At 42.7% G+C, this 25,200-nt stretch overlaps 1 protein-coding gene across 19 annotated transcripts in view; it reads left to right on the forward strand.

The window, feature by feature from the left end:
• Positions 1-25,200, forward strand: part of TENM4 (teneurin transmembrane protein 4) — a 1,678,763-nt gene that overhangs the window by 1,512,944 nt on the left and 140,619 nt on the right. For all 19 annotated transcript variants that reach the window (XM_066989940.1, XM_066989945.1, XM_066989941.1 and 16 more), the window contains 3 exons: positions 10,326-10,427; positions 15,122-15,316; positions 19,550-19,750. In XM_066989940.1, coding sequence (XP_066846041.1) covers positions 10,326-10,427; positions 15,122-15,316; positions 19,550-19,750 — 498 coding nt within the window. The remainder of the gene's footprint in view (positions 1-10,325; positions 10,428-15,121; positions 15,317-19,549; positions 19,751-25,200) is intronic.

Below are 25,200 nucleotides of genomic sequence, written 5' to 3' on the forward strand. Positions count from 1 at the left end.
CTCTTCATTGATGTCCTGCAAGAAAAAGCTAGCAGCATAAAATTGCAATGTGTAAAGAAAGTTAGCTTAGCTTTAAAGCAGAGATAGAATCACTCATTTAACAGTACACTTGAGCTTTTTCTTGTTTCCTTCTTTGTAAAGAAATGGTTTGTATAGGAACACTCCTCTTTCAATAGATCTAATGATTACAAGTGATAATTTGGGTGGGAAAAATTGAGAGACAAGCAGACAGATATTTGCATTAATATGGTTGTACAAAGGAGATTAAGCCACGTTTGTAGAAATTGCTTGGATGCCAGTGTGTATTCATTTCAGTAGAAGTTAGATGTCTGAATAACTCTAATGATCCAGATTTTTTTTTTTTTTTTGATTATGCTTCAAAATAGTAGAGAAGCAAAGGTAGGTTTGTCTTTCTGAAAAGCTTTGCCTACATCTGCACTTACATGGCCCGGTAGCCTTGAACTTGCCCATCAGCATGCTGCTTGCAGGCCGGCAAGTTCTCTTGATCCAACAGAGCTTGTACAAAAGATTTATCGATTGGGGTAATTACTTCGGTTTTGGGGTCAAGAAAAGGCTTATTTAATACCGAAGTTAAAGCCTTTCTCTTTCCTTCTGTTATTTCTGTCCCTTTCTTTCAGTTCATTTTTTCAGAGCAGCACAATTCTGCCTTAATGACACGACGTACAGCGCTATCGGAGGGTTTCTGGAGAAACGTGCAAAGCAGTGCATATGGTTTTCGTTTCTGCAGTTTTGTATATAGCTCTGTCCGTGCACCCCAGACTGCAAGCTAATGTAAGCACAGCTTGTTTTATTCCTGCGTCGGATTACTGAGCAGCTCCGCGCAGACTTTTCTTTCCATGAACGCTCCCCTGCTAAAGCACAGAAATGAGGTGGTGGGAGTTACACGTCCACTTTGGCGAACACAAGGGGAACCCTTTCTGTGCTAGAACAACCGACTATTTTAAGCCTTGCTTTTCCAAAGGCTGTATTTAATCGTATTTACATGCAGGCCTTTAATTGACCACGTGAGAGAACAGAAGCCAACGAGCTCGGCACCGCAGGAGTTACCAGCCCAGTCTCCCCTTCCACACGGGGCCCAGGGGGATGAGAAGGACACAGTCTGTGCAGTAACTCCTGGCATATGTTGACTTCTAAAATGATTACGGCTGTTCTGTGTATTAGATGTGCGACTGCTTGCCTTATCTAAGAGCTGCAACAGTCTGAGAAAGAGTTATATAAATTATGCTAAACTGATTTCTGTCTCGGAGGCTTGCTGGAGGCTCTGAGAAGGAACGTGATTTGACCAAGCTTGTGCAGCCAGTCGGCTAGAGGCAGACGTGGAGCCAGGAGTTCTGCTTTTTCTCTGGCCTTGATCTCAGACCACGGAGAGCTCAATGCAAGGAGTCGAGGGCATCCCTGCGAGGAGGGGTATGTCCAACATAAAGCCTGGGCGAGACTCAGGCCCTTCTGTAGCAGCAGCTAGAGATCAGGCATCGTATTTTCGGGTATGGCCACAGCACCAGACACCTACCTTTTTGCAGCATATTGGAACCGCAGGTATCAGTCATTCCAGCTACTGCATCCTGATTTATCAATCAGGCTGGATATATTTGCTAAAGACTTCATGTAAAATGAAACTTAGTCTTTTAACGCACCCAAAATGATAACATCGCCACAGTTTCATGGCATTTGTTTGACCAAATGAGTTCACACTGGAGGTCCTCCTTGTGTGTATGCAGGAATGGATTGCCTCCTTTTCCCTAGAGTACGCTAACTTGCACCATCGTTTAAAATTAAACTGAAGGCCAGCTTTAGCCTTGCCCCAAGCTGCAAGAGCAGGAATCGTAATGTACTGAACGCAAAGTAACTTCCCGCTTGCCAGCGCAGCTCCAGAAGTTGAGCCCTGAAGGCTGAATAATTGTTGTTTCCTGTATTAGTTTGTAACAATTTATGAGAGTGGGAAGGAACAAAAAAATTCCTTGCAGTCCCTTGGGCAAACTGGGGATATGAGGGTTTCATTTACAGGAGTGAAATTCAGGTTTAAAAATACTCCAGCTGCAAAGAAGAAAAGCAGCGCAGAAAAAGAACATTCACGAGATGTCTTTCGGGATCTCCCCAGCCTTGTAATGTGTCGTGGTTCCTGAGGCTAAAGGGTTATCATGCTTTTAAGGTGCATCTTAGAAGGAGGAGGAAGAAGGCTTCAGTCCAAGGGCTGCTCTGTTTAGAATCATTCGTTGAAAATTTTCCCAACTCACTTCTAAGCTGCGATCACATTTCAAGCGACGTAGAACAGAAGGATTTTTTTTCAGATAGCCAACGTAAGATTCCTTAAGAACTGTATTTCATAGCCCCTTTCAGGCTTTTAGCATTGCTCACATTCTCAGGGAAGAAAAGTGTTCCCTGTATATCCCTGTGAAGAGCAGAAATACATTAGCAGGGTTTTCTAAAAGGTGCCCCCGTTCTGGTCCCAGCGAAGTCAAAGGAGGTTTTACCATTAACTTAAATGGTAGTATACATAAAGCAGTGCCCTGGTGCTTTTGAAATCCCATTACACCTTATGCTTTCAACCATCTGATAGCTGTAGATTATAAGGTATTTTGCACTGGAGAGATTTCTTAAAAAGGAAGCAGTAAGAGAAAGGAATGAGGCAGTGAGATAAAGCTCTCCCTCAAACACAAACCAAATTCAGACCAAATGTGTCACAGGCTTCTGAAACAAGTGGGCTTGTTGTCCTCGTTATTTACTCCCCAAACTGTTCCCATTTGGTCCCAGTTTCTGTGGAACAGAAGTTCAAAAATAGTGCACACAAAGCTGTTTTTGTAGTATTTCCAGCTGGGTTTGGAGTCGAATGTGCTTGAAGTAGTGAGAGAATGACTGATGTTATTGTGGTGAGAGCCATTTGAGTACCTGGATAGATATCTCGAGCCAGGCCTGGAAGCACAAGTGCAGATATCTCAAGGGAAATTGGGCTCACATGAGGTACTGTGGAATTTGGCAAACTCAGCAGGTCTTGATGGTTTCGATAAGCACCCCAAACTGATGCTGAAGGCCAAAATTTTTGTGCTTTGCCATCACCTTTTACAATGATTCAGACTCTGGAGCAGCTGCTGGAGCAGGTACATGCTGTCAGTAGAGTGATGGGGATGTATATCTGCCATTAGAAATGGCTTTTTATTATTATTTTTATTTTATGTTAAGTTCTTATGGGTAAATAGCTGGGGGAGGATGACACGCAGTTGGATACTATGACCATTTTACTTCACTCTGACTTTCCAGAGTCGGAAGTGACTTAAGGAGTTGTTCAGAAGAGCTCTCTGCCTGTTGCCCTCTTCCTAATTTAGCATCCTGATACCTGTATGTGAAGGTTAGCGTTCCATTGGGATCCGAGAGCAAAACAGGGCTATATGCATGGATCCTTAATTAAAACAGACCTCCCAGCCTTCAGAAAAAGAAAAAAAAAAATCAAAATCTGGCACAACATCAAGTGGCATTAGCAGTATCAGCATCGCGCTAGGTGCCCTGCAGAAGAGGAAACTGTGAAAGAGCACTCAGAAATAATGACTGAGTTTCCATGATGCTGTCAAGACTTTCACATCCCTGGCTGCCAGGTGTGGATTACTTGAGCTAGAAATGTAAAAGCCTTATAAAACACAAATGAAGCAGAGAAATCGAAATCTCAGCAGGTGAGGATGTACCGTAAGAAGGAATCAGTCGTTTCAAACTTCATCCCAGAAAGGAAGAGGAGGAGCAAGAGCATGCTGGACCCAGCATTTTCACATTTCCTTTGTTTCCAGAGCCTTTTTTTTTTTCTTCTTCTTTTTTTTTTTTTTTTTTTTTTGGCTCAAAATGTCAAGTCTGATGTTTCAGATATCAGAAGCCTGTTTTATCCCCTCTCACCTCCACGTCTCTCTCGGCATTGTTATCACAATTACAAGAGCAGGTGACAGTTCTCTAAGCTCAGAATCCTACTACCCTGCAGTGAAATTCAATCGAGTAGCATCATTTCTTTGAAAAATAAACAAGACTGCAAGCTCTGCAACTGGGAAGTAAATTAAATGCTGGCTTGTGTTCGCGGAGCTTCAGAATCTTCTTTGCCTTTCATGTTATACTGCCTGACTTCCTATTAAAAATTACTGCTAATACAGTCAGGGCAGTGACAGGGAGGATTTTTGTGAAGGAGACACATAGCGATGAGCTTGTAGGTGACAGCTTTATCCTGGACGAGCACTAGATCTAAGAAAAATAGTATGTGGTGCAGCAGCACAAAATAAGGTGAAGTAATGTGGAGTCCCTTCACCCTCCCATGACACGTAATTCATGTCAGGTGAGAGGGATGCCGTGCACTCCTGATGGCCCCTTTGCGTTGATGAGGCTCACACAGGGGATTTCAAGGTTAGATATGTGCCGTGGAGTTTAATTACCTGCTGCCCTGCTCCACCTTCATTGCAATGTGTCTTCTGTAGCTGAGGGAAGATAACTGGGCAAAGAATAGGCAGTCAGGAACAAATTCCTTCTGTATGGCAGTAAATATATCTATTTATTTGATACAGTGAACGATAATCCTTTATGTATTTGTCCAGAAATTGTTTTTCATTTAATTTACTTACATTTTTAATTAATGCACCTGTGTGTACAGAAAGTTGAAGTTTATAAGGAAAGCCTTTATTACACCAACCAGTATATGTGAAGTATCTCCCTGGGTTTTGGTAGATAGAGCAATTGTCTCCAGGCTCAACAGCTTCATTTATCTTCTCACGAGCACAAATCAAAAGATTTTGAGGGCACTTCTTGTGTAGAGGTGTAGACTATTAGCTGAAGAGACCAAACAATGAGGATACCTAAATATTAAAAATAAATAAATAAACAAATGCTGTTTTCTTTGCATCTCACTTCTCATATGTAATATTCTCATCAGAAAAGCAAGTTTCATATTCTTTGCACCAGATACTTTTATTAACGCTGATTCGTTGAAGTGTAATTTTTTTACACTTCAGTGCTGTTCCTACCAGGTTTTGACACCAAACGCTGTTCAGACCAGCTCCTTGAGGTTATCGAAGGAAGTGGTTACATCTGAATTCGTACAACCGCACTGCCCTGAATGGCATTTAATCAGTTCTTAGAAAGCTGTCCTGGCGCTTATTAACTCCCAGGAAAGCTACCGTCTTCAATTGCCAGCTAGATAACTATTTTTTCTTTGCCAATAGATAGTTGCCTCTAAATGCCGAGGGAATGATGATGCTTGGTGGCAAGTGTAGGCTATAAAATATTTAGCTTTAACACACAATTGTGTTACTGCAGCCTCTAATAGGATTTGGTGTCAGGCAAACATCTGCCTTGGCCTCTGGCCCGAAGATTCAGAAACAAGCTATTAAGTTGAACGTTGCATAGTAAATAAATAAGGCGGATATGCTGCTAAAGTATCCGTACCACTGACCGACAAGCACGGTAAGTACCTAAGAGAGAAGTCCATCAAGAGTCTAATAATTTGTCTGTCGTCTTCGTGCGTTTATTGCAGTTCATCTGAATAAAGTTAAGTCGGGTAGATAATTGCAAGCCAGACGAACGTCTTTATAGAGCTCACCACAGCAGAGTTGGCTTTCGCAGGGCTTTTTGTCAGCAGCAAATGGTCCCCTGAGCACACCATTAGCCTGGGAGCTCCGTCGCTGGCACGAGTCAGTTGGTGATCTCAAGCAAATGGCGTTATTTGTCTGTGCCTCGGATTGCCAGCCTGAAAACAATGGGAATGGTAACAATTAGCAATTTCCTGTTGAGCTTAGTGATATCCTTAAATGACAGATAGCGTAGTGTGAAGTCTCTGTTATGGGTACGGGCAGGATCGTGCCAGTTCGTAGCTTCTCACAGGCTAAGTGGTGATTGCACAAGGGAAACAAGCAATGAGACAAAGATTTAGCCAAGTTTCCTTCAAAATCTACCAGCTGCGAGAGTACTTGGACCAAAAATGTCCCCAGAGAAAATGGCAAAAAAACAAAGAATAAGTTAACATGGTGTATGCCGGTTTGTTCCAAACCATCGTCTGGTTTCTTCTCTGCTTTGATAATTAAAGCCCTTGGGTGGGGAGCACCTTAGAGTCCTTCAGAAGAAGAGCTTTGCTCTTGGCGATGTCTAGGTTTCACTCTTAGCAAACGTTTTCCCTCTCTCCTTTTTGGTAATGCAGAAGCATTTTGTATGTATTCTCCTGGGTGAGGAAGGCTGGACGAGGACAGGGAATACCTCAGATGATGCATTCCTGTGCTGTTCTCCAGACCAAGACCGTGCAGGTCTGCAGGCAGTGCGTCTCATGTCATTACTCCTTCTCCCAGTGGATATCTGCGTGTTTACAGTATTTACTCAGGAAATGACTTGTTTTTTCAGTTGCTGATTAGATTTTGAAGCTGGCAGGGCAATTACTTCCATACTTAAGCTTCTGAAATCTCCATTTGAGGCCACACCATCTCGAGTTTTGCTCATCTGTCCCCATGGTGAGTTGTTTGTTTTCAGGAGGTTTGGAAGGTGGCTTGGAAGCTGCATTTTCAATCTTCTTCTCTTTGGCCACTCTAGCAAAACCATATGAGAGCATCACGCACGGCTGGCCTTCCAATTAATAATCTTTGCCCTCACCCAGCTGGTGGCAATCAGATCACTTCAGAGGTTTGGAACCCAACAGAAAGCTTGTGTGTGTCTTTCTAGGAAAGAATTGTCCGTGGTCTCACCGTGAACTTTAACTGTTCAAAACAAAACAAAGCAAATAGTTGCCGTGATTCTCTAATGCAATTCCCATGGCACCATTCATAAAATACCGCATGGAATTCTGTATAAATTGGAAAATATCCGTATAATATGTGTAATAGGTTGCAGAATAAGATGTAGAATGGAAACTAGAACCTGGCGGTACCTGCAGTGACTTGGTTTTATTTATTGATCGGCAGTTATTCACATCTGCAGCAATGTTGACTGTGGCCATACTTAAAGATAAATGTGTTTTCAGGTAGTAGTTTTGTGCCACTAACTTGGGGGCTCCCTGAAATTTAAGTTTGGTTTTGTTTATCATCTAAGCCACTTTAAATAATATTTTCGCTAAGTCCTTGCATCTGCAACAGATGTGCAAATTTTTCCATTCGGTTCTTTGTGCTTGATTTTTTGCGTTCCCCCATCTCGACTCCCTAGTTTCCTCTTGCCAAGCCACCCATAATGTCCTGTTTAATTTGGAAGGTAGGTATGAGAGCCGTGTACATGCACGTGTGCTTGTGTGTGCACATTTCAGAGGGGCCAGAAAAAGCAAGTCAGCTCTCAAATGGGTGCAGTCTGTAACCACTGAAACTGAATTCAGTCTTGGGTTGAAGACGGAGGTTTTTATCGGGTCTTAAGTGAGTATGATTTACTAATGCGTGCAATGCTCAAAGGAAAAAGAAATTCCGATCTGTGATCGTACCTAAGAATATAAATAGCACCGTGCTCAGAAACACACAGACAACTCTCAGACTTGTTGCTCACAAGCCTTGTTTGTTCTCATTAGTTCTGGAGTTAGTGAGAAAAAAAAAAGCACGTTCATTTTAATGCTTCCTTTATGGAAATAACTTTTTGAGCCGTGTTGTAGCAGCTTTGGGACAGGAATATACTGCATGCATCCTCATCACTTTTCAGAGTTTATTCTCAGCAGCGAAGAACTTTGGGGAGTGTGCGGAGACCTTAATTGCCCTGAATCACACCAGGCAAGTTTGTTTCCTTAACTGCTAGAAACTGGTAAGTGGCTCCAGCCACAGGAGAGGGAGAATTTCTTTTCCTCTTCACTTCATCTTGTCTCTGTCAGTCGGGTTATTCCAGGGCAATGCGAGTGAACGCAAAATTAGAGCACATTGGAAATGTTACTTTTAGCTATATTAGAAAAATGTGCAGCATCAGAGAAGGCACAGAAGTAGGATGAAGGGTTTTTAAAAGCCTCCTCTATCATTAATAGCGTCGAGTGGTCAGGGCACAATTAAAAGTTCCCAGGGTGCTTCGGTGAAGAAGGTACAACGGCTTTCTTTCAGCTGCCTTTATATTCCTTTTGGGTGGCCCACGTTGTGTTATGATGAAGTTAGGGCACGCTTACGAAGAGCAGCCGGGGAAATCAAGGACTGCGGAGACATGATTGTGCGCGTACCGTTGCGGTTTTGCAAAATAAAGTGCCAGATGAGCAAATATATGTGAGTATTTTTTGTAAAGCATTAGTGTTGGTCACTGTGGATGGATCTGACCAAATGCAGATGCCTACGATGACGATATCTACGTCTGAATTAGTCAGGGGAGGAGAGGGAGCACCGCAGGAGTGAAGTTCATCAAATGGATTCACCCTAAGAGTCAGGGAAGTTTGGTTACCTAAACATAGATGTGCTACGTGGTCATTCGGAGCTTTTAGATCCCATTATACCTCACCAGTACAGTGAGTGAGAGTCATTTGGTTCCCCATATAGTGTACATCTGATCGGCGTACTGAGTCTTGTCCTGGTGTAGGCATCACAGGTACATCAGCCGAACCACCCTGTAAATGCAAAATATTATTTCCAGTAACAAAGACTTCCTTTAGCTGATGTGGTGCATTGTTACGCTTTGCAGCACCTGTCATGTCTGATGCCACGTTGCTTTTCAGGTGTTTCTATGTTTTTTAGTTCTATTGCATAAATGTTATTTGTTATCACAGAGTTCTGAAGCTCATCCATGTACAGGCTAATACTAACTTTTCATTTACAGGATAGATTGGTGTTTATACCTGCCATTAAATGAGAGATCCTATACTTGAATATCAGCAAAAACGCGCAAGTTTTGAGTTGCTATTTGTTCTCAGAAATGTGGCTGCTGTTTGATTGGAATAAGTATGGCAGATCAATCCCCAAGTGCTGACTGCACGCTGTGATTGTATTTCCATGCCCCATACGGCGAATATCTGCCTAAGTGAAGTGTTAGAAAACTGACAGCACATCTTGTACCTTCCGTGCTGCATGGAGCTGTCTGCTTGGGCAAAGTCTTCTGCCAAGACCTAAAACGTAACCGCTTGAAACTGTTTTTATTATTTAAAACTGCTGTTGCCCTTTTTGGGTGATTAAATTACACCACGTCCTCTAAAATGTCCTTCAGAAACCTGCGGTGTTCAGCGAGCAGCCATTCAGCAACAGGCTCCCTTTCATTGCTGATTAGAAACTAATCTGCACATCTCTGCCGCAGCTGTTTCTCCTCACTTACACCCATAGGAAGTTTACAAATATCTCTGCTATCACCGGGCCTGGTGAAGTATGCCTATGAAAGTGCAGTCATTATTCACATGGCCAAGATTTCCACCCCGCTCCGTGACAGATGTACCACTGGCGTCCCTCCTGTATAACTGAATCCAGTTTTAATCAGATATGCATCTCCCTCGGAGAAAATGAGAAATAATAGTGTGGAATGAACCATGGTATTCCATCATCTTTCCGAGCCCCACTCGTATTTACTCAATCTTTGCTCACAGTTTAGTCAAGAAAATAAAATGGTTTTCATTCCGTTTTTGAGAAGTAATGTTTACCAAATTGTGTTCCTCTTTTATGAAAGATCAGTTTTAGCCCCAGTGTTCTGAACTGTCCTCAAAATAAGATAAAAGTGCTGGATACCGTTTTGCTTACCTGTTAACTTTCCTGGAAAGATGAATAGCCAGTGTTTTTGCCAAAGTCAGGGAATTTAAGATGATAACTAAAAAAGAAGAAAGTGTGGAGTAGCCCCATTCCTGTTCCACCAGGATATAATGTTAGCCCCAGCACTTTGGGCTGTTTGTATAATATTGCAGAACAAACCAGAAGACTTACAGTTAGAAATAACCCATCGACAGCAGGCAGACAGAGCTCACCAAGTGCCTGTGATCAGTGAATTTCATAGGGAAACGTTTCTATCGTAGATCAGTTCTGTTAGGTGCTAATAAATGCCCCAAGTTCACTTACCCAAGTCAACAAAATCGCCCCAAAAAGTGTGTTCTGCCATGGGAACTGCATGCATCGCTTCTCTCCAATAAATTCAACGAGGGAAAGGGCCCAGAAAAATAAGAAGGAAGACAAGCTTTCAGGTACGGAGTGAGGACAAAGCCTGAGCAGCTGCGATATCAGTCGTAGGATTTGCAGTCACTCCACGCTAACGCGTTAAGGTTGAGCCATTTGTTGCTGTAAATGGATGAGCTCCCATTAGTGGAGCTCATGACTAATGCTTTTAGTCCCAAGTGCAGCGATTGCTTCGAGGTTTCAGCTCTCCTGGCACCCAAAGCCCTCCCAAACTCAGAGGTGTTTTCTTGCCAAAAGAAATAATCTGAATTCTCTTCTCTTTTCTAGAATCAGTGGATAATTGCCCCAGTAATTGCTACGGGAATGGAGACTGCGTGTCTGGGACCTGCCATTGCTTCCTTGGCTTTCTAGGCCCTGACTGTGGCAGAGGTAGGAATTTATACCTGGTTAACTCTTCCCTCCTCCCCTTCTATTAATGCTTTTCTTTGTGGAAGTCGTATTTGTGCCCGTGCCCCCTGCAAAGCTCACCTCATCCAGCCTGGGTATGCTGCAGAAGGATGGGAACGAGTTGGATCTGCAGGTTTGGTTCTTACTTGTCGTGATTGCTGTGCTCGTAGCGTCAACCCAACCCCCTAGCTGTGCGTGGACAGGCAAAATGTCACACTGGGGCTTTTCATCCTGGGAGCGACTTTAGAAGACACGACTTAAAAACGTGGCTTTGCTGTTTGTTCAGCAGACCCCTCCATCGTTGCGTGCCGATATTTTATTTTAAGGCACTGCTTAGAGAAAACGTAAGTACCTGTTCCATTGCTGCAAGGCTTGCAGGTCTGCCTCAGCTACGACTGGTGGCCAGCACCCAGCAGGGCTGCAGTGGAGCAATGGCAGGCAGAGCTGGATGCTCTGGCCCCAAGTGGAAATCTTGGGATGCCTGCTTTTGGTTTGCTGCCTGCCCCAGCAAACAATAGCGTACATTTTTTTTTCTGCTCAAGCGAAAAGCATTTTTTTAGTAAATCGCTTTGGAAGGATTTTCATTTGACCTGAAATTTTTAGGTTAGTTAAACATTTGAAAAAAAAAATGAAGTAGTTTTAGTAAGAACATGTTTCAGGCAGAGAAATCAAATCGTTGCACGTGGAAAATGCCGGAATGCGGTGTTTCAAACTTTTCAGTGTCTTTTTTGGCTGCAACTGCTCAACAAAGTGCAGATTTATTAATTGGGGCTGGGGGGAGGGAGGTAACGCATGAAGTCAGTGCCCACACAAGGAGCTTTGCGAAGGCAGAAGAAGGTCAGGCCTTCACCCCAGCCCGTTGCTGTGTCTGGGAAGCAGGCTGGGCTCCTTCCCAAGGGAGGGAGCCAAACTCTGTCCAACCCCACGTCCTCTCCCCCTCCAGCTGAGCCCTGCTGAGCGTGCGCCAGGCTTTGGGTCCCATCCTGCAGCCCAGCCAAGAGATAAGGCCGGCCACATCCCCATGCGGTGTGGTCCGGGCTGAACCCCAGAGGTGTCTCAGGGTTCACAGCCCCGCTAAGATGAATGGGGCCGGCTGCGTCCCCGAGAGCTGCCGTGTCAGACTTGTTGCTGACTCAGGTTACGCTTGGCGTGAGTTTCCGAGCTCCTTTTCAAATCCGTCGAGCCGGAGACAAAAGGAGTTTTTCCATCTCCCACGCCTCCTGACTTGAGCTGGGGGCAGAAGTTCGGGGTTCGTTCCCCCACGGCTCGCTGCAGAGCCAGGGCAGAAGGCAAAGCTCCTCCATCACCAGGCAGAATATTTAAACTTTGGGTCTGAAGGCTCTTTCAGGGGAGCTCGCCTCCCTTCACGGGTTACGCACCGAGGTTTTCTCAGGCTCTCAGCCGAGCCGCACGAGTATCTCCCATTTCACAAGGCTGCTTACCCTGGCTGATACGAACACCTCTCACTGGAGTCAGCCTTTTGGTTCAAAATCGTCTGGGTTCAGATCGCAGATTACTGTCTGCCTTTATGGAGACAGATTAATTCACGGAGTGTCCAAATGCTGTTTGTGCGTGCACTTCCACCCAGCGGGCTTCTTAAATGAGCACTTGCCACGGCTGTGAGATACGAGGGCCCCAGTGTTGGCTTCCTCTTGGTTTTCGAGGGAATCTAAGATGCTGCTTTTGACCTACAAATGCCTCAGAGGGCAGCAACTGCAGCATGTGCACAGCCACAACAGGATCTGTCTGCAACCCTATACAGGTTGCTGTATGGAGCAGTAATTCTCAGACAAGCAGGTCTCTGCCTGCCCCAGGATTTGTAGGTCCCAGATCTCCTGGGTGTTCATTTCACCTTGTTATTCACCCCCCAAATGAGTGGGAAACTGTGGAACAGACAACCTTTCAGTTTTTAGTGATGGCTAATTATTAATGTGTCATTAACCAATTATTTTAAACCACATAAATGTGAACAAATCCCCAGCAATGTGCTCACGGGCCCTTTGAAGATCTTCTTGAACACGCAGAAGGTGTTTTTCAAGTCTACAAAGTAAAACAAACAAACAAATAAATGAATAATTTTCCTCTGTGATACCAAAGTTTACAAGAAAAGCGGTGTGCATTTGGGCTGTAGCTACCACAATCACACCAGAGAATTACTATAATTTGGGCATCTTAGATAGCACTTGTTGGAACGGAATCTGAATGGTCAAATTAATTACATATCATTACATGGAGAAAAGAGCTGCACGAGTAGCAGTGGAAAAAAAAATATCCAGAAACCTCTTTTGTCTTTGTTTATTATGGTGTGCTGCAAAGGAGGTCTTGCCATTGCCTTGACATTTGCAACAGCACTTCCCAGGTTGTGCTGGAGGTGTTCTCCATAGACTGCTCTGTGGAATACCAGTCTTATTGCAGATGACCAGCAATTTATCTGATCTTGTACCGAGTGATCAGCTGTCCTGTCAGAAAATATGTAAGTCTTTTTCAGCAGCCTCTCACTGGTTAAAGGCAATTACTCTTCTTGTTGAAAAAAAAAGCTACAAACTGTCCTCTCCTGGTGCCTTGAAAGAGCAGGCTCCTCTACTGAGCGTTTGAAATTTGAGACGGGGGGGGTGGAAAATTCCATCAGCCTAGATGAAAAGTGGAATTACAGAGTGAGTTTGCTGTGAACCATATATTCAACACAGTGTATCTTAAACAATTTATGTGTTACATTGTATAGGTAGCTATCTCCTTGCAAATGATGCACTCGAAACACACCACTACAATATGCTTTCTTTAAGGTGAACGGAGAGCTCCTTCGTAATAACAGCTGCCAAATTCCTTTTTCTTCTGAACTTCTTTTATTTCAATCAGGCAAATATCATTCATTGCACGTCAGGCCAGTTTAACAGTCAGAGCTGGTAATGCTTTGTGTTGAGCGTGCTGTAGTTCTGTAAGCCTCAGACTCGTCTGTAACAATAAATGAAAACAAGACAGAATGGGCATTGTGCAGTTACTGCGTTAAAAGGTGGTAAGAAAAGAGAGGAATGTTTCCGTTAACCACGTTAATAGCTCTTTCTGCATGTGCTCAGTCAGGAACAAAGCAGAAGAGTTGCATTGTATTAATTGCATGCCTAACGCAGGTGAATTAAGCAGCAGACTAGAATAGTCCTTTCACATTTATCCTGCATAAAAATGTTCATTAATTGCCTTTGTGAGGGGCAGATGACAAGCCCAGCTGCTCTCACCTAAGGATCTAAGATGATGCTCAACAGTGAAGGAGAGAAATGTGAGTTGGGTATACGTTTTTGCAGGTGAGTTTCACTGGATGCAATTGAAGAGAAACAGGACTTAAGCAAGAAGAAATTTCAAGGGATAGTGAGCAGGAAGGTATTGCTTTTGAGGGACAGAAATCAGCAGCTTCCTTGGAAAAATCAGAACAAAGGACAAAGGGAGCCAAAGTTGGCAGCTGTGGAGAATGGAAAAGGGAGAAAGCATCTTCAGAGAGGAGCAGAAGGAAGCTTAGAGAACTGCAGCTGATCCTTTTCCTTCCCTGGGGAGCCTGCTCTGTATCTTTCATCCTACTCTGCCTGGCATTTTCTAGAGCTAGCTCATTTCTGGGGTCTGCCATGCCACAGCTTGATTTTGTCGTCTTCTCTTGATCACAGGGAAGAAGAGGCAATGGGCAGAAATTCTTACGAGAGGCCCCGGGCCCAGCCTGGAGCCCAGGAGGTGCCCTCTGCCCCTCAGGAAGCACTGCTGGGCTGGGCGGGTGCCGGAGCCCTGGCACAGGCTGCCCAGAGAGGGGCTGGGGGCTCCTCCTTGGGGATCTCCAGCAGCCGCCTGGACGTGGGGCTGGGCCCCCTGCTCGGGGTGGCCCTGCTGGAGCAGGGCTGGCACCACAGGGACACCACCAGCCACTCGGGGTCCTGTGAAGAAATCCTGTAGCTGGTTTTCTTCAAAAACAGCCAACTTAGTTGGAAACAAAGAGAATTAAAAGATCTTTTATAAACCAGTATAAAGATCAGGGGATATAATCAGAGAACTTTTGTTCCAGGGTGCTTGGGAAGACTAGAGGCCAGATTTGCATTGTGTCTGCTGATGAATGGAGACCAGCAGAGGTCATAGGAGGGGGCTGGAGATCCAGCTGATGGTATGACTTGAACTAAATCAGGAGAAGAGAATCAACGTGGCATTCTGGACTCAGAGCAAAGTAACTGAAAACCATACAGCTGAGAATTACCACAGCAAAACAGGGGAGTGATTTGTGTACAGCTAAGGTCCGCAGCAGAGGCCATGTCAAGGAAAGTATGAAGTCTGGCAGCGGGTCAGGGATAGAGATAAGCAATTTAAGGTCAGTGGTGCAGCTGAAAAAAGACACCAGTGCACTGGAAAGTCAGAATACAAGAAAGGTCTGAGCTTAGTTAGTGAAATAAAGTATCGGAGACACAAAGCAAAGAGATGTCCTAACTCAAGAGCACTGTTTGTTTGTTTTAAACATCCATCAGAGAATACAGTTAACAGCTGGGTGTCGTGCCCGTAAAAGAATTGGTTTTGGCAAAGAAAAGAATAACATACCCCACTGAAGAGTGTATAAGAAGATTATAAATCCCATGCTGGATTCTTATGCTCTTTTATGAAGTGAGAGTTGTGTACAGTTGGTTTTTAATGTGATTTTCATCGTCTTTCCCCAGCATCCTGCCCAGTGCTGTGCAGTGGAAACGGGCAGTACATGAAAGGGAGGTGCCTGTGCCACAGTGGCTGGAAAGGAGCAGAATGTGATGTCCCCACGAACCAGTGCATCGACGTCACCTGCAACAACCACGGCACGTGCATCATGGGGACCTGCATCTGCAACCCAGGATACAAGGGCGAGAGCTGTGAAGAAGGTATTTGCAAGACCCATTCAATTAGCCTCTTGCTTTGATTGTCGTGGTATAATTACATGGATGGAGGCAATTCGGAATGGGACTGGCACTTAAGCAGAACAGTAATAGGCACCTTAGAGATACAATGGATGGATGCAACATAAAAATGATATGTTGTAATAACTTGTCGTTAGCTATCATATTTGTTCAATAATTGGATGAAAAGCCATCAAATGCTTCAGATAGACAAATCTAGTTGAAAGACCAGAACATCTAATCATATGTTCAAATGTTCTTATTAAAGCATCGTTTCCATTTACACATCCAAACGTATAATTACTTTTATAGTGCTTTCTTCTGTGCTGTGCTATGCCAAGTATTTCAGTTGCTTACATATACAAAATGGTGGCATATGAAAGTCCCTGATTCTTGTCAGCTTTAAAAGCTTAGAAGTGCTCAGGACTTGAATTAAATTTTGCTTCAAAATCAGATATTATTTTAATGGCCCTTCCATAGATTCCTTTTTTTTTTTCACATTAGCCCCCAAACATTTTTTCATTTACATTTAGATTTGTGATTCAGAAATGCAGTGCCTTTTAGCTCTTATCTTTAATCTTTTTGTGCAGGAAGTCACCTGTCACCATAAACCTTTATCTTCCCTAGTCTGTGACTGCTTCTTATTGCTAAAAGAAAAAGTGGACAGTTTTGTAAGCATACGAGTCATTTGGACAGTTACAAAAATACATCAAAAGTGCCTGATTTACAGAATACTGTTCATCACTTTTGAAAATTATTCTCAGAATTCTATGCAGAGAACCTGAAAAATAATGATGGCTAAATTATGCTTCTACAAGTGCAGATATAAGGCCTCTGCACCACGTGCTAGACTTAAGACATCTATTTGATACATGTACCAGATTCACTATGTCTTGAATTAATTTGTGGTTGTCTTCGTGCATATGGGATAAAGATTTATCTGAAATGGCTTTTATTTTATGGACGATGGAAACAGGCTGAACTGACATTTAAATGGCATCTAATCCAGCAATTCTTTTGATGCATCAAATGTATTGGAGTGAGACATCTCTGACGTAACGTGGCTTCAGTGTCTGTAGTGTTGGAGATGAAGAACATACCAGCTCCGTAACTGTAAGCCATATCTTGAGAAAGCTTTGGCTTAAGAAGGCACAATTCAATGAAGCCATGGGGCACGTAAAACCCAAAGACGGTGACTACTGAAGTACCTTTAAAGCATCTCTGTAGACCTCATATTTACTAGGTATCTTTACCGAATAAACAGAAATTAAAAGATCCTGGTTTTGCCTTCAGCTAGGTCTGTTTAATGTGTGTAAATCAGAGGAAGATTTGCCCTTTTTCTAACAGGAGCCTCTTTTCTCTGGTCACATTTAAAGCAGAAAAGCCAGGCTCCTCTCAGTTGTTTTATGCTCACTGTAGCAGGGGACAGCTTCAATCCCACTAGGTAAAAACTTGAAAAAGAATGAAGAGCAAAGAGAACATGATTTTCCTTATGAGCTGTTTAGGATTTTTACAGCTATGCATTTGTTTTTCATATTCAAGGCATAATTTGTATTGTGTTGTGAATAGGGGAGGTAAGTCAGAAATATGCCATGTGGGAAATCTTCAGGACATGTATATATTTATGCATTCATATCTTTAAATCTAGTTAAAAAAAAGTTGATTTATACTAGTTTTTAAATTGTTTTTACTTTTCAATTTCTCTTCTAAGAATGACCATCTGGTATTGATTACTTTTTATTATTTCTCAGTTCTTGTAGCTTTACTGCTTACTCGGTGTTTATAATGGGTTTTCATTCCAGTGTTTCTTCTGTCTTTTCTTTTCCCCCGTAGAAGCTCAGCAATGTTTATAAAACATCGGCCACCAATCTTACATGAGTTTTACTTTTCTCCTTCCTTAGTTTATTGGGACATATTTTACAAGGCACGGGCTAAGCCAGTCAGACATTAAAGGGAAGGGAGCAAATTTAAGCAGTGAAAAATGAGAAGTTACTTTTTGGGTACTGAATAAGCCTAATAACTCGTGTGACCAATGAAGCATGAAGCAGATTGGGGAAAAGTGTAGAAGAGGCACTAGCCTTGCTTGCCGCCTGATTTATCTCCCTGGCAAAAGTTCTGCACAAGGCTGAACTATAAATGGGGCATTTTCGAACCAGGAATTAGACCATTTGGGACATTTTCCAAGCAGCAACACAGATATATGTAAAACTGCTTTTTTTTTTTTTTTCTTTTTCTAAGTATGCCAGATTTTGTCTGCTCTGCCTTCCTGCCCCACTCCCCATCTCTGCTCCTCTCGGCAGCTTCTCTCCTGAGCAGCTAAATTTGTCAAGCAGAACTCCCTGAAAACATACCATTGTACTCCAAATCCACTAAGCAATTGATTAAGAAGAAAGCAGAAGCCCCTAATCCCGTCCCAAGGCCCTTGCGATGGTGCAGAAAGCCTAAAGAGATACAGCTAGCGAGGCTGAGATTAAAGTAGCCATTGTGTGTGACATTTTCTGAAAGGGCTCATTTCAACATGAAAAATGGCCTTGGGATTATGATAAATGGGGGGTTCTGACATGCACATTCCCCTCCTATAATCGTCTGTGTTCGAGCTGAGATAGCAGATTGTCTGCCTCCTGTGATGGAGCCCCCTGTAAAACTCACCTTTTTCCCAATTGACCTTCAGAGGGGATGATTAATTGCCTGGAGGTAGCCTCTTGTCAGTTAGCCTGTGATCTTTGTTCTCCACGTTCAAACCATCTGCTGAGAACCTACGCGGCTGCTAGTCTGTTCCTCGGTCCTTTTCCTACTTATTACTGCTGAGAAAGAACAGGGCCAGGGCTCCAAGGGTCTCCTGCTAAAATTGGCACCTAGCTCCCAGCTCACTAACAGTGAAGGAGATTTATAGACTCATCCTTTTCAGCCTCTTACAATTTTCAAGGATTGTTCCAGCTACGAGCAGGGCTCCAGGAATCAAAGAAAACTGAAAACGCTCTCACATGCCTTGGGATAGTAATTGCTGAGCCATTACTTGTCAGAGCGAGAAGGTTTTGAGGATCCAGGGAATTATCAGAGCAGCTGTTGTGTTTCTTTTTAAGGTTTCTGGATCTTAAACAGGTCATTGGGATTCTTATTAGCTCTTGCAGGGAAAAAAAACGAACCGCAAACCCGCTGTGTGTGTGTGTGGTGGCCGTGTTCTGCTCTTCTCTATTAGGGCGAGGAGCTGGACAGCTTTCCCCAGGCTGCTGAGACAGACTGACACTTGTCACTGATCCCCAGGGCACTGCCACACACCGTTTCGAGAGAGGGGAAGAATTTCTCTAGGCTGTCCTATATCCTTTTGTATATAAATAGCTGATCAGCTCCTCCGGTTCTTTTTTAGGAGGGTGTCTGGTGCGTTGCATGTTCTGCTATTGCTGGGTGAAATTCTGCCCTGGGTAGAGGAGCTGATGGGTGCCTACAAAACCCACAGCTCAGGAATCACACAGCAGGGCATTTGGCCCTTCGGTGCACGTTACTGTGCCACGAACCCAACTGGATGGTCTCCAACGTTGGTTTAAAAGTGCCTCCTCTTTAAAAGCAGAAGCCCTTTAAAAGAGAATTCACCAATCAAAAATAAAAACCACAATAATACCAATATCCAATAAATCATAATTTGGTTTTAATCCTTACTTCAAAAAAAAAAGTATCCGTTTAACACAAAATTCATGCGTCTGTGAAACCTGCATAGATTTCAGCACGTTCTTCAATTTAAGCATGTGTTTTGCTGAATCAGGACGTAAACTTCTGCTGAGTCTTTATGCAGAATTTCTCTCTCAGAAAACTAGAGCTCAGCTTTGATTTCATTAGTAAAGGTAATTTCGGTTATTCTAATAGAATAAATGGAGATGCAGTATGTGTACAAGACGATATTATTCTTATCCTAATCTTAATTAATATTAGCCTGTTCTTACAGGAAAGGTCATTTATTACTGTAGGCCTGACTAAAAGAACTAATTTCATCATGTATTTTTTTCTCTGTTTTTCATGTGTTTTAGGTCTCACTCCATTTTGGGGACAGTATCTTATTGAAGCATCTGTTTTGTGCACATCAGGGCTTTGCATTATGGCTGGAGCCTTGAGATACTGTATAAATGAGCCTGTGTAGATGGCAATCCAATAGCTTTTTTTTTTTCTTTTCCTGAAATTCTTATTTATTTCCTGTTTCTCCTTCCTCTTCCTTCTTGCCCGTAGTGGATTGCATGGATCCTACCTGCTCGGGACGAGGCGTGTGTGTGCGCGGAGAATGCCACTGTTCGGTTGGCTGGGGAGGGACAAACTGTGAGACCCCACGAGCCACTTGTCTGGACCAATGCTCCGGCCATGGGACCTTCCTCCCCGACACTGGACTCTGCAGCTGCGATCCCAACTGGACCGGACACGATTGCTCAATCGGTAACGTCAGCGGTGACTTGTTGTTGTTTTTTGGTTTACTTAAACTTTGTAAAATATTCAGACTTCGATCAGCAAAACTAGCGCTACAAATGTGTTCCAGTAAAGCACATGTAGGGCATGACTGGAAGCAGAAATGCCATAGCTCACCTACATAAATAATTCTGCTTCTATAGCCAAGCATAGAGCAATATAATAAATAACCCCATTAAAGCCACCTAGGCTTGCTATTGTTCATTATATAGCTATGAGTGTAATTGATGGTCTACATATAACTGCTTGTTCTGGTGTTAGTTCTTGATGAATCCCAGTAGCCACCGAAGGGTCTGTTTTGATTTTTAGGAGAAGGTTAAATATTCTTTAGGTTGCTGTAAACAAGAAAAAGAGGTGACAGTTATTCAAGTCTCATTTCCCTTCAGAGTTTAAATGCTGTGATTTTCTAGGCTCAGCTAGAGGAAGATGAGTGTCACAAAAGAAAACTGTAAGCACTGTCCCATATCAAGTGAAAAATAAGTTAACTGAGTAGAATCATTGAATACTACAAGCACCTACCAAGAAGACAGATTCTTATGGGCAATTTTGTGTAAAGTCTAGAACTTTAATCTTCCTTCATTCCTCAGCTAAATGGACATCTCACTCGAAATCTGTATCAGGTATCTGAAATGGAGGCTAAAGAAAAACTGTTCAGGAGCCTTTTCTTCCAAGTGCAGTTAGCTTTTAGATGCCACACTGAGAAATGCTATAATACATTAAATAGTCAGAGCCTATGGGACATTAGTCTTTTGGCTTTTGTTCTGTATACCATGCTCACAAATAAGAGACCACAGCAAAAACAGCTTCTTTACCTTAAATAGCTGGGATGGAACTAGGCCAAAAATCCAGGGCAGTTCTGTATAGGCAATGAAATGGAATGAATTTTCAGCAAAGTGACAAAAAAAGACTATTATGAAACTGGATGCAGTAGAAAAAATGTGCAAACAACATTTTCACTGAGGAATTACTATAACATATAAGAAAAAACAGGTTAACTGCTTACAAGTATTTTACATCACTTACAAGTGAGTAACTTGCAAGGATGGGGCAAACTGAATAAGCTCGTATAAAGGGTAGGAAAAGAAATGCCTTTGTACAATAATCATTCAGGTTAGATGCTAGGAAGCTTGTCATATGGTAAAATTAACTGGGCTGAAGAACACAGCAAAAGAGGAGGCCTCCTTGCCTGGGGCTAACACTAGGCTGATCAAAACTTTGCCAGATGTAGAGAGGGAAGCTATCACACGTTGATAGGAGGATAAATTTGGTGTCAGACTTTTTCTTTTCCCCACATTAATGTCTTCAATTCCGTACTTAGTGAGTTCATTTATAAGACCATGGAAAAGGGGAAGGTGGTAGTGTATTTCTAGTGATTTTGTAGCATGGTTCATAACTGAGTCATTATTCTGAGTTTATGTGCAGGTTTGGGGATTGCAGGGATGGATTTAGAAAACTGTTCATTTCTACACGCAAACAGAATTCGCTTTCCCTTTGTTAACCTGCAGGGTCGTGTACAGATGATTTATAAGCTTTCCTTTTACTGCTTTTATAAATCCATCTAGTGCAAACTTTCTTTGGCAGTGTGAGGTTATTTGAGACAAACTTGAGCATCATGCCAAGACCTTTTTCCTCACCAAGCTGCTTGTAACATTCAGGTTATTGTGCCTCACAGCTAAAATCACAGCTAAGGTGATTTGTAAACTTCCATTTCTAACCCGGACCTTTCCGCTGAATTGATGACTTGATTTGAAAGACAGATTTACTCACAGGATGTGTGGTACTCTTCTTGCATGATTAAAATAAGAGTGAGCCAGTGTGTTAGTACACGTAGCAACACTCTGCCCAGTGGGGGCAGTAGGGGGTTCTCTAGAAGAGACTAAAGGCGCCAGATTTTTATTGTCCTCTAAAACAGGAACAAATAGAACAGAGAAATTATTAAGTGAAATACGTAAGTACTTGTATAAATCATCATCAGCTCAGCAAAGCAGTTAGGACTATGTTAAGTGCCAGTGAAGAAGTAATGATGTGCCTGTTTTGTTTTATTGTTTTTTTTAGCCTTCTGTGCGTACCCACTGCCAGTATAGCCATAGTACCACAGATTTTTCACTCTGGAAATGTTTCTCTTAAACATGCTTCACTCTTTCATACAAGGGACAGTTTCTCTGGGTCCTTTCCCCCTCAGTATGCAGTTCTTTTTTGGTAGATCACCTACTATAAAGTGAGTCTTTTAACGAAAGGTAGAGAGATGAGTCCAATGATGACATTTACGCAGAAGAAAAAAGGGTATTTTGAGTTCTCCCTGGAGAGAATGAAATCTCTTCCCTGTTGCATCCTAGTGCTGCCATAAAAGCAAATACAAAAAGGTCCCAGTTCATCTAAAAAGTCCAAGGCAATGCTTAGCACAAGAAGTATAATTAAGGAGCCACTCATCCTAACCCCTTTTCTCCAGAGTCTACCATTACAGATCCTCTATATCCCCGGCTTTTGCCATGCTATCTCCCTTCACCTCCTAATGAGCCCTAGCAAAGGACTTCATTCCCCAAGCATGGCAGCTAATGAAGCCATTATAAGGCAGCTCTCTTAACCTCTTATTGTCTGAGTGTAGCAGGAAGAAGGAAATGGCCTGTGCTGTAGCATGAAACACAACTTAATAGGTGATATTAAGAGTGAGTCTCACTCTTGACCGATTTCAACTGGACCAAATGCTTCTGGCTAATCAAGAGGCAACAAAACACATACCATAAGATGTATTTGCTGAGTGCAGTCAAATGAACAGGTGAGTCAGGTTCTCTGCATTTGGGGAATGCGGAGTGTCCCAAAGGGATCACACAGATGCATCCATACGGTCTCAGGCCCTTCAGAATAGTGTTATGTTTGGATCCAAAATCATTCATAAAGGAGTTATCTGATGTCCTTCACTTTCCTCAAGTTTAAAGCAATGATTTTCACTGTCCTTTCTTTGACAGTTGTTGTCTTGGCATGCACAATACCCACTAGAATCATCTGAAAATTGATAATACAAAGTATATTACATCTCAATGTAATAAGGATACAGATTTTTTTCTGGGCAGTTGACAATGGTTGTACATTGACCTGCATACAGATAAAGATTCCTTCTCAGTCACTCGTTTGTAGTGACTCACTTCATGCACAGTTGACATCCAGTACGATACTTGAAATCTTTAAAACTAGACTGGACAAGAGCAGTAATAGGAATATTACTTGGTCCTGAGTTGTCAGGGTAGACACAAAATCGTAGGCTGGACATTTAATGATGAGAGTTAGCAACTGGAACTAGGATTACTGGGACTCCTATAGAAGTTGTGAGTTATGATGTTTTACTTCACATTTTGAAAAGGCTAAGAGAGCATGCCTGGCCAGAGATTGAGACTGAGCTTGTGTGGTCATATCTCATGAAATCTAGAAGTTTGATCCTATCCATAGCTTCTCTCACCACTTGGGCTGGTAGCAGTGTTTTCTGAGGATACACCATTTGAGTTGATGATGGCCCTTTATTCCCTCTGCAACATGGAGGAAATAATACTTCCCAGTGATTTGTTGCCAGACTTTGTTAGGTCTACACTCACGAAGATTTTAGGCATTTATGATTCATCTTAAGCAAATACAGATTTTCTAGCTTTGATGCAGTGTTGCATAGAGCCTCTTCTCAGCTTCTGAAACATCCCCATGTCCAGAGCAGTCTACTGGAAAGCCACCATAAGGCCCTGAAGTTTTGCTGTGATATATACAGCAGGTGTCTTCCCACTCAGAGAAAGCATTGGACCTGCTTTCGCATTTCTTGGGAGAGCATCCCAAGTACCAGGTCAGTGCAAATGCTACAGGCAGTCCTCATCTCAAAGTAACGAATGAACAGGCTGGTCCAATCCAAAGGGATGCCAAAGTTTAGGACACGGATTTCATGACCTAAGTATTAATGTCACCTGGGTATCTTTCTATAGCACAGAGTGCCTATAGTTTGGGATAAGAACAGAGTTTCCAACCATCCATCTCCTCAGCATTTCTTAACGGTATGTCCACCGTGCAGTAATCTACAGGTCAGAGCTACAGGGTCTCAGCCCCAGCTTCCAGATCCTCTGAATTTGTTTCCAAGATCTATGGCACTCGGTTAAGATTTATAAATTTCACCCCTGGTGATAGCTGCCAAAATGTTAGGCATTTATCCTGGCCACACTTACTGTCATTGGTAATGTTATAAATGTCTTTGGTGGCCAGAAAAAAATGTTTCTGGACGAAGCCAAGTCTCATGCCATCCCCTCCTGCCTTTAGATTTCCCATGACATTGCCAATTTAGCGGGACAGTTGCCCTAGAGAAGAGAAACATCTGCAGAGGGCTGTTCAGATTGTAGTTAAGTGGAAATCCTTGAAAGAGAGCTTAATTGAGTCCTCATCGATTCAGCTGCCTCCGTATTTGAGTAATTCGTATTACTTTGCAGCCGTCTGGGTTTCAGCTTTTGAGAGATCCTCAGTTCTGCCTAATAACTGTAGAAGTCTCAGCAGGCGTTATGATCAGATTCTTCTGGAGAGAGACATTTACAAAACTGTGAGATACAGCATAAACAAAATAGGAAATCACCTCTTTGACTATGTGATCAGTTAAAACAGAGTAGGGGGGGGCTCGAACTGCAATGCAATCATCACAGTTTTTGCAGATATGCCTAGATAAAGCTGGCCTCCTTGCACAGTGGGGAAATAGTGTGGGTGTCCATAGGGTAAGCAAAAGACCAGGTATTCATCCACCAGCTGAAAAGCAGTCCTAGGTGGCTTTATTGCTTTTGATAGACTGGAAAGTTGGATTAAGAATAAAGCCAGCATGGCACGCGTACCCATGATTTCTCATTGCCGGGAAAACATATAAGTTATTGCACAGCACATTAAAGTCAACAGACAAGCTGCTGTTGGTTTGCAGGAGTATAGATTAATTAAGGTCCATTCACCACCAATGATTAGATTTAGGATTCTCTATCAGCTAATGGTAACGGCTGATTTTCTTAGTACCAGTTGGATTGTGTAAATTAACACTGGAGAAATTCTTTCAGAGAGCACCCAACAGAGTTCCCCACCACAAAGTTGTGCGGTTCATTGAAATAGGCATATTTTCTGTATTCCAATTAGTAGATAAGACCAAAAGGAACGAACTTTTAAAGGGGAAAGCAACAGCAAATGCATCTTTATTTTCCGATGTCTTTTTCATCTGGAATTGTGGAGATTATCACATGTGCACCCAGAAACACAGCTCTCATATATCTTATCAGACAATGTCATATCCCATTGGTCAAACAGCACCAGGGTTAACACAACATGTGTGAAAAAAACAAAATGATTTCCTTGGGCTTATTGGTGTCAACCTTACAAAACAAAGTCTCATGTTAAATTCATGTCATGCCCAAGGCCACCAAGAT

This window comes from Anser cygnoides, chromosome 1 (genome assembly GCF_040182565.1).
Source record: "Anser cygnoides isolate HZ-2024a breed goose chromosome 1, Taihu_goose_T2T_genome, whole genome shotgun sequence".
NCBI lineage: Eukaryota > Metazoa > Chordata > Aves > Anseriformes > Anatidae > Anser > Anser cygnoides.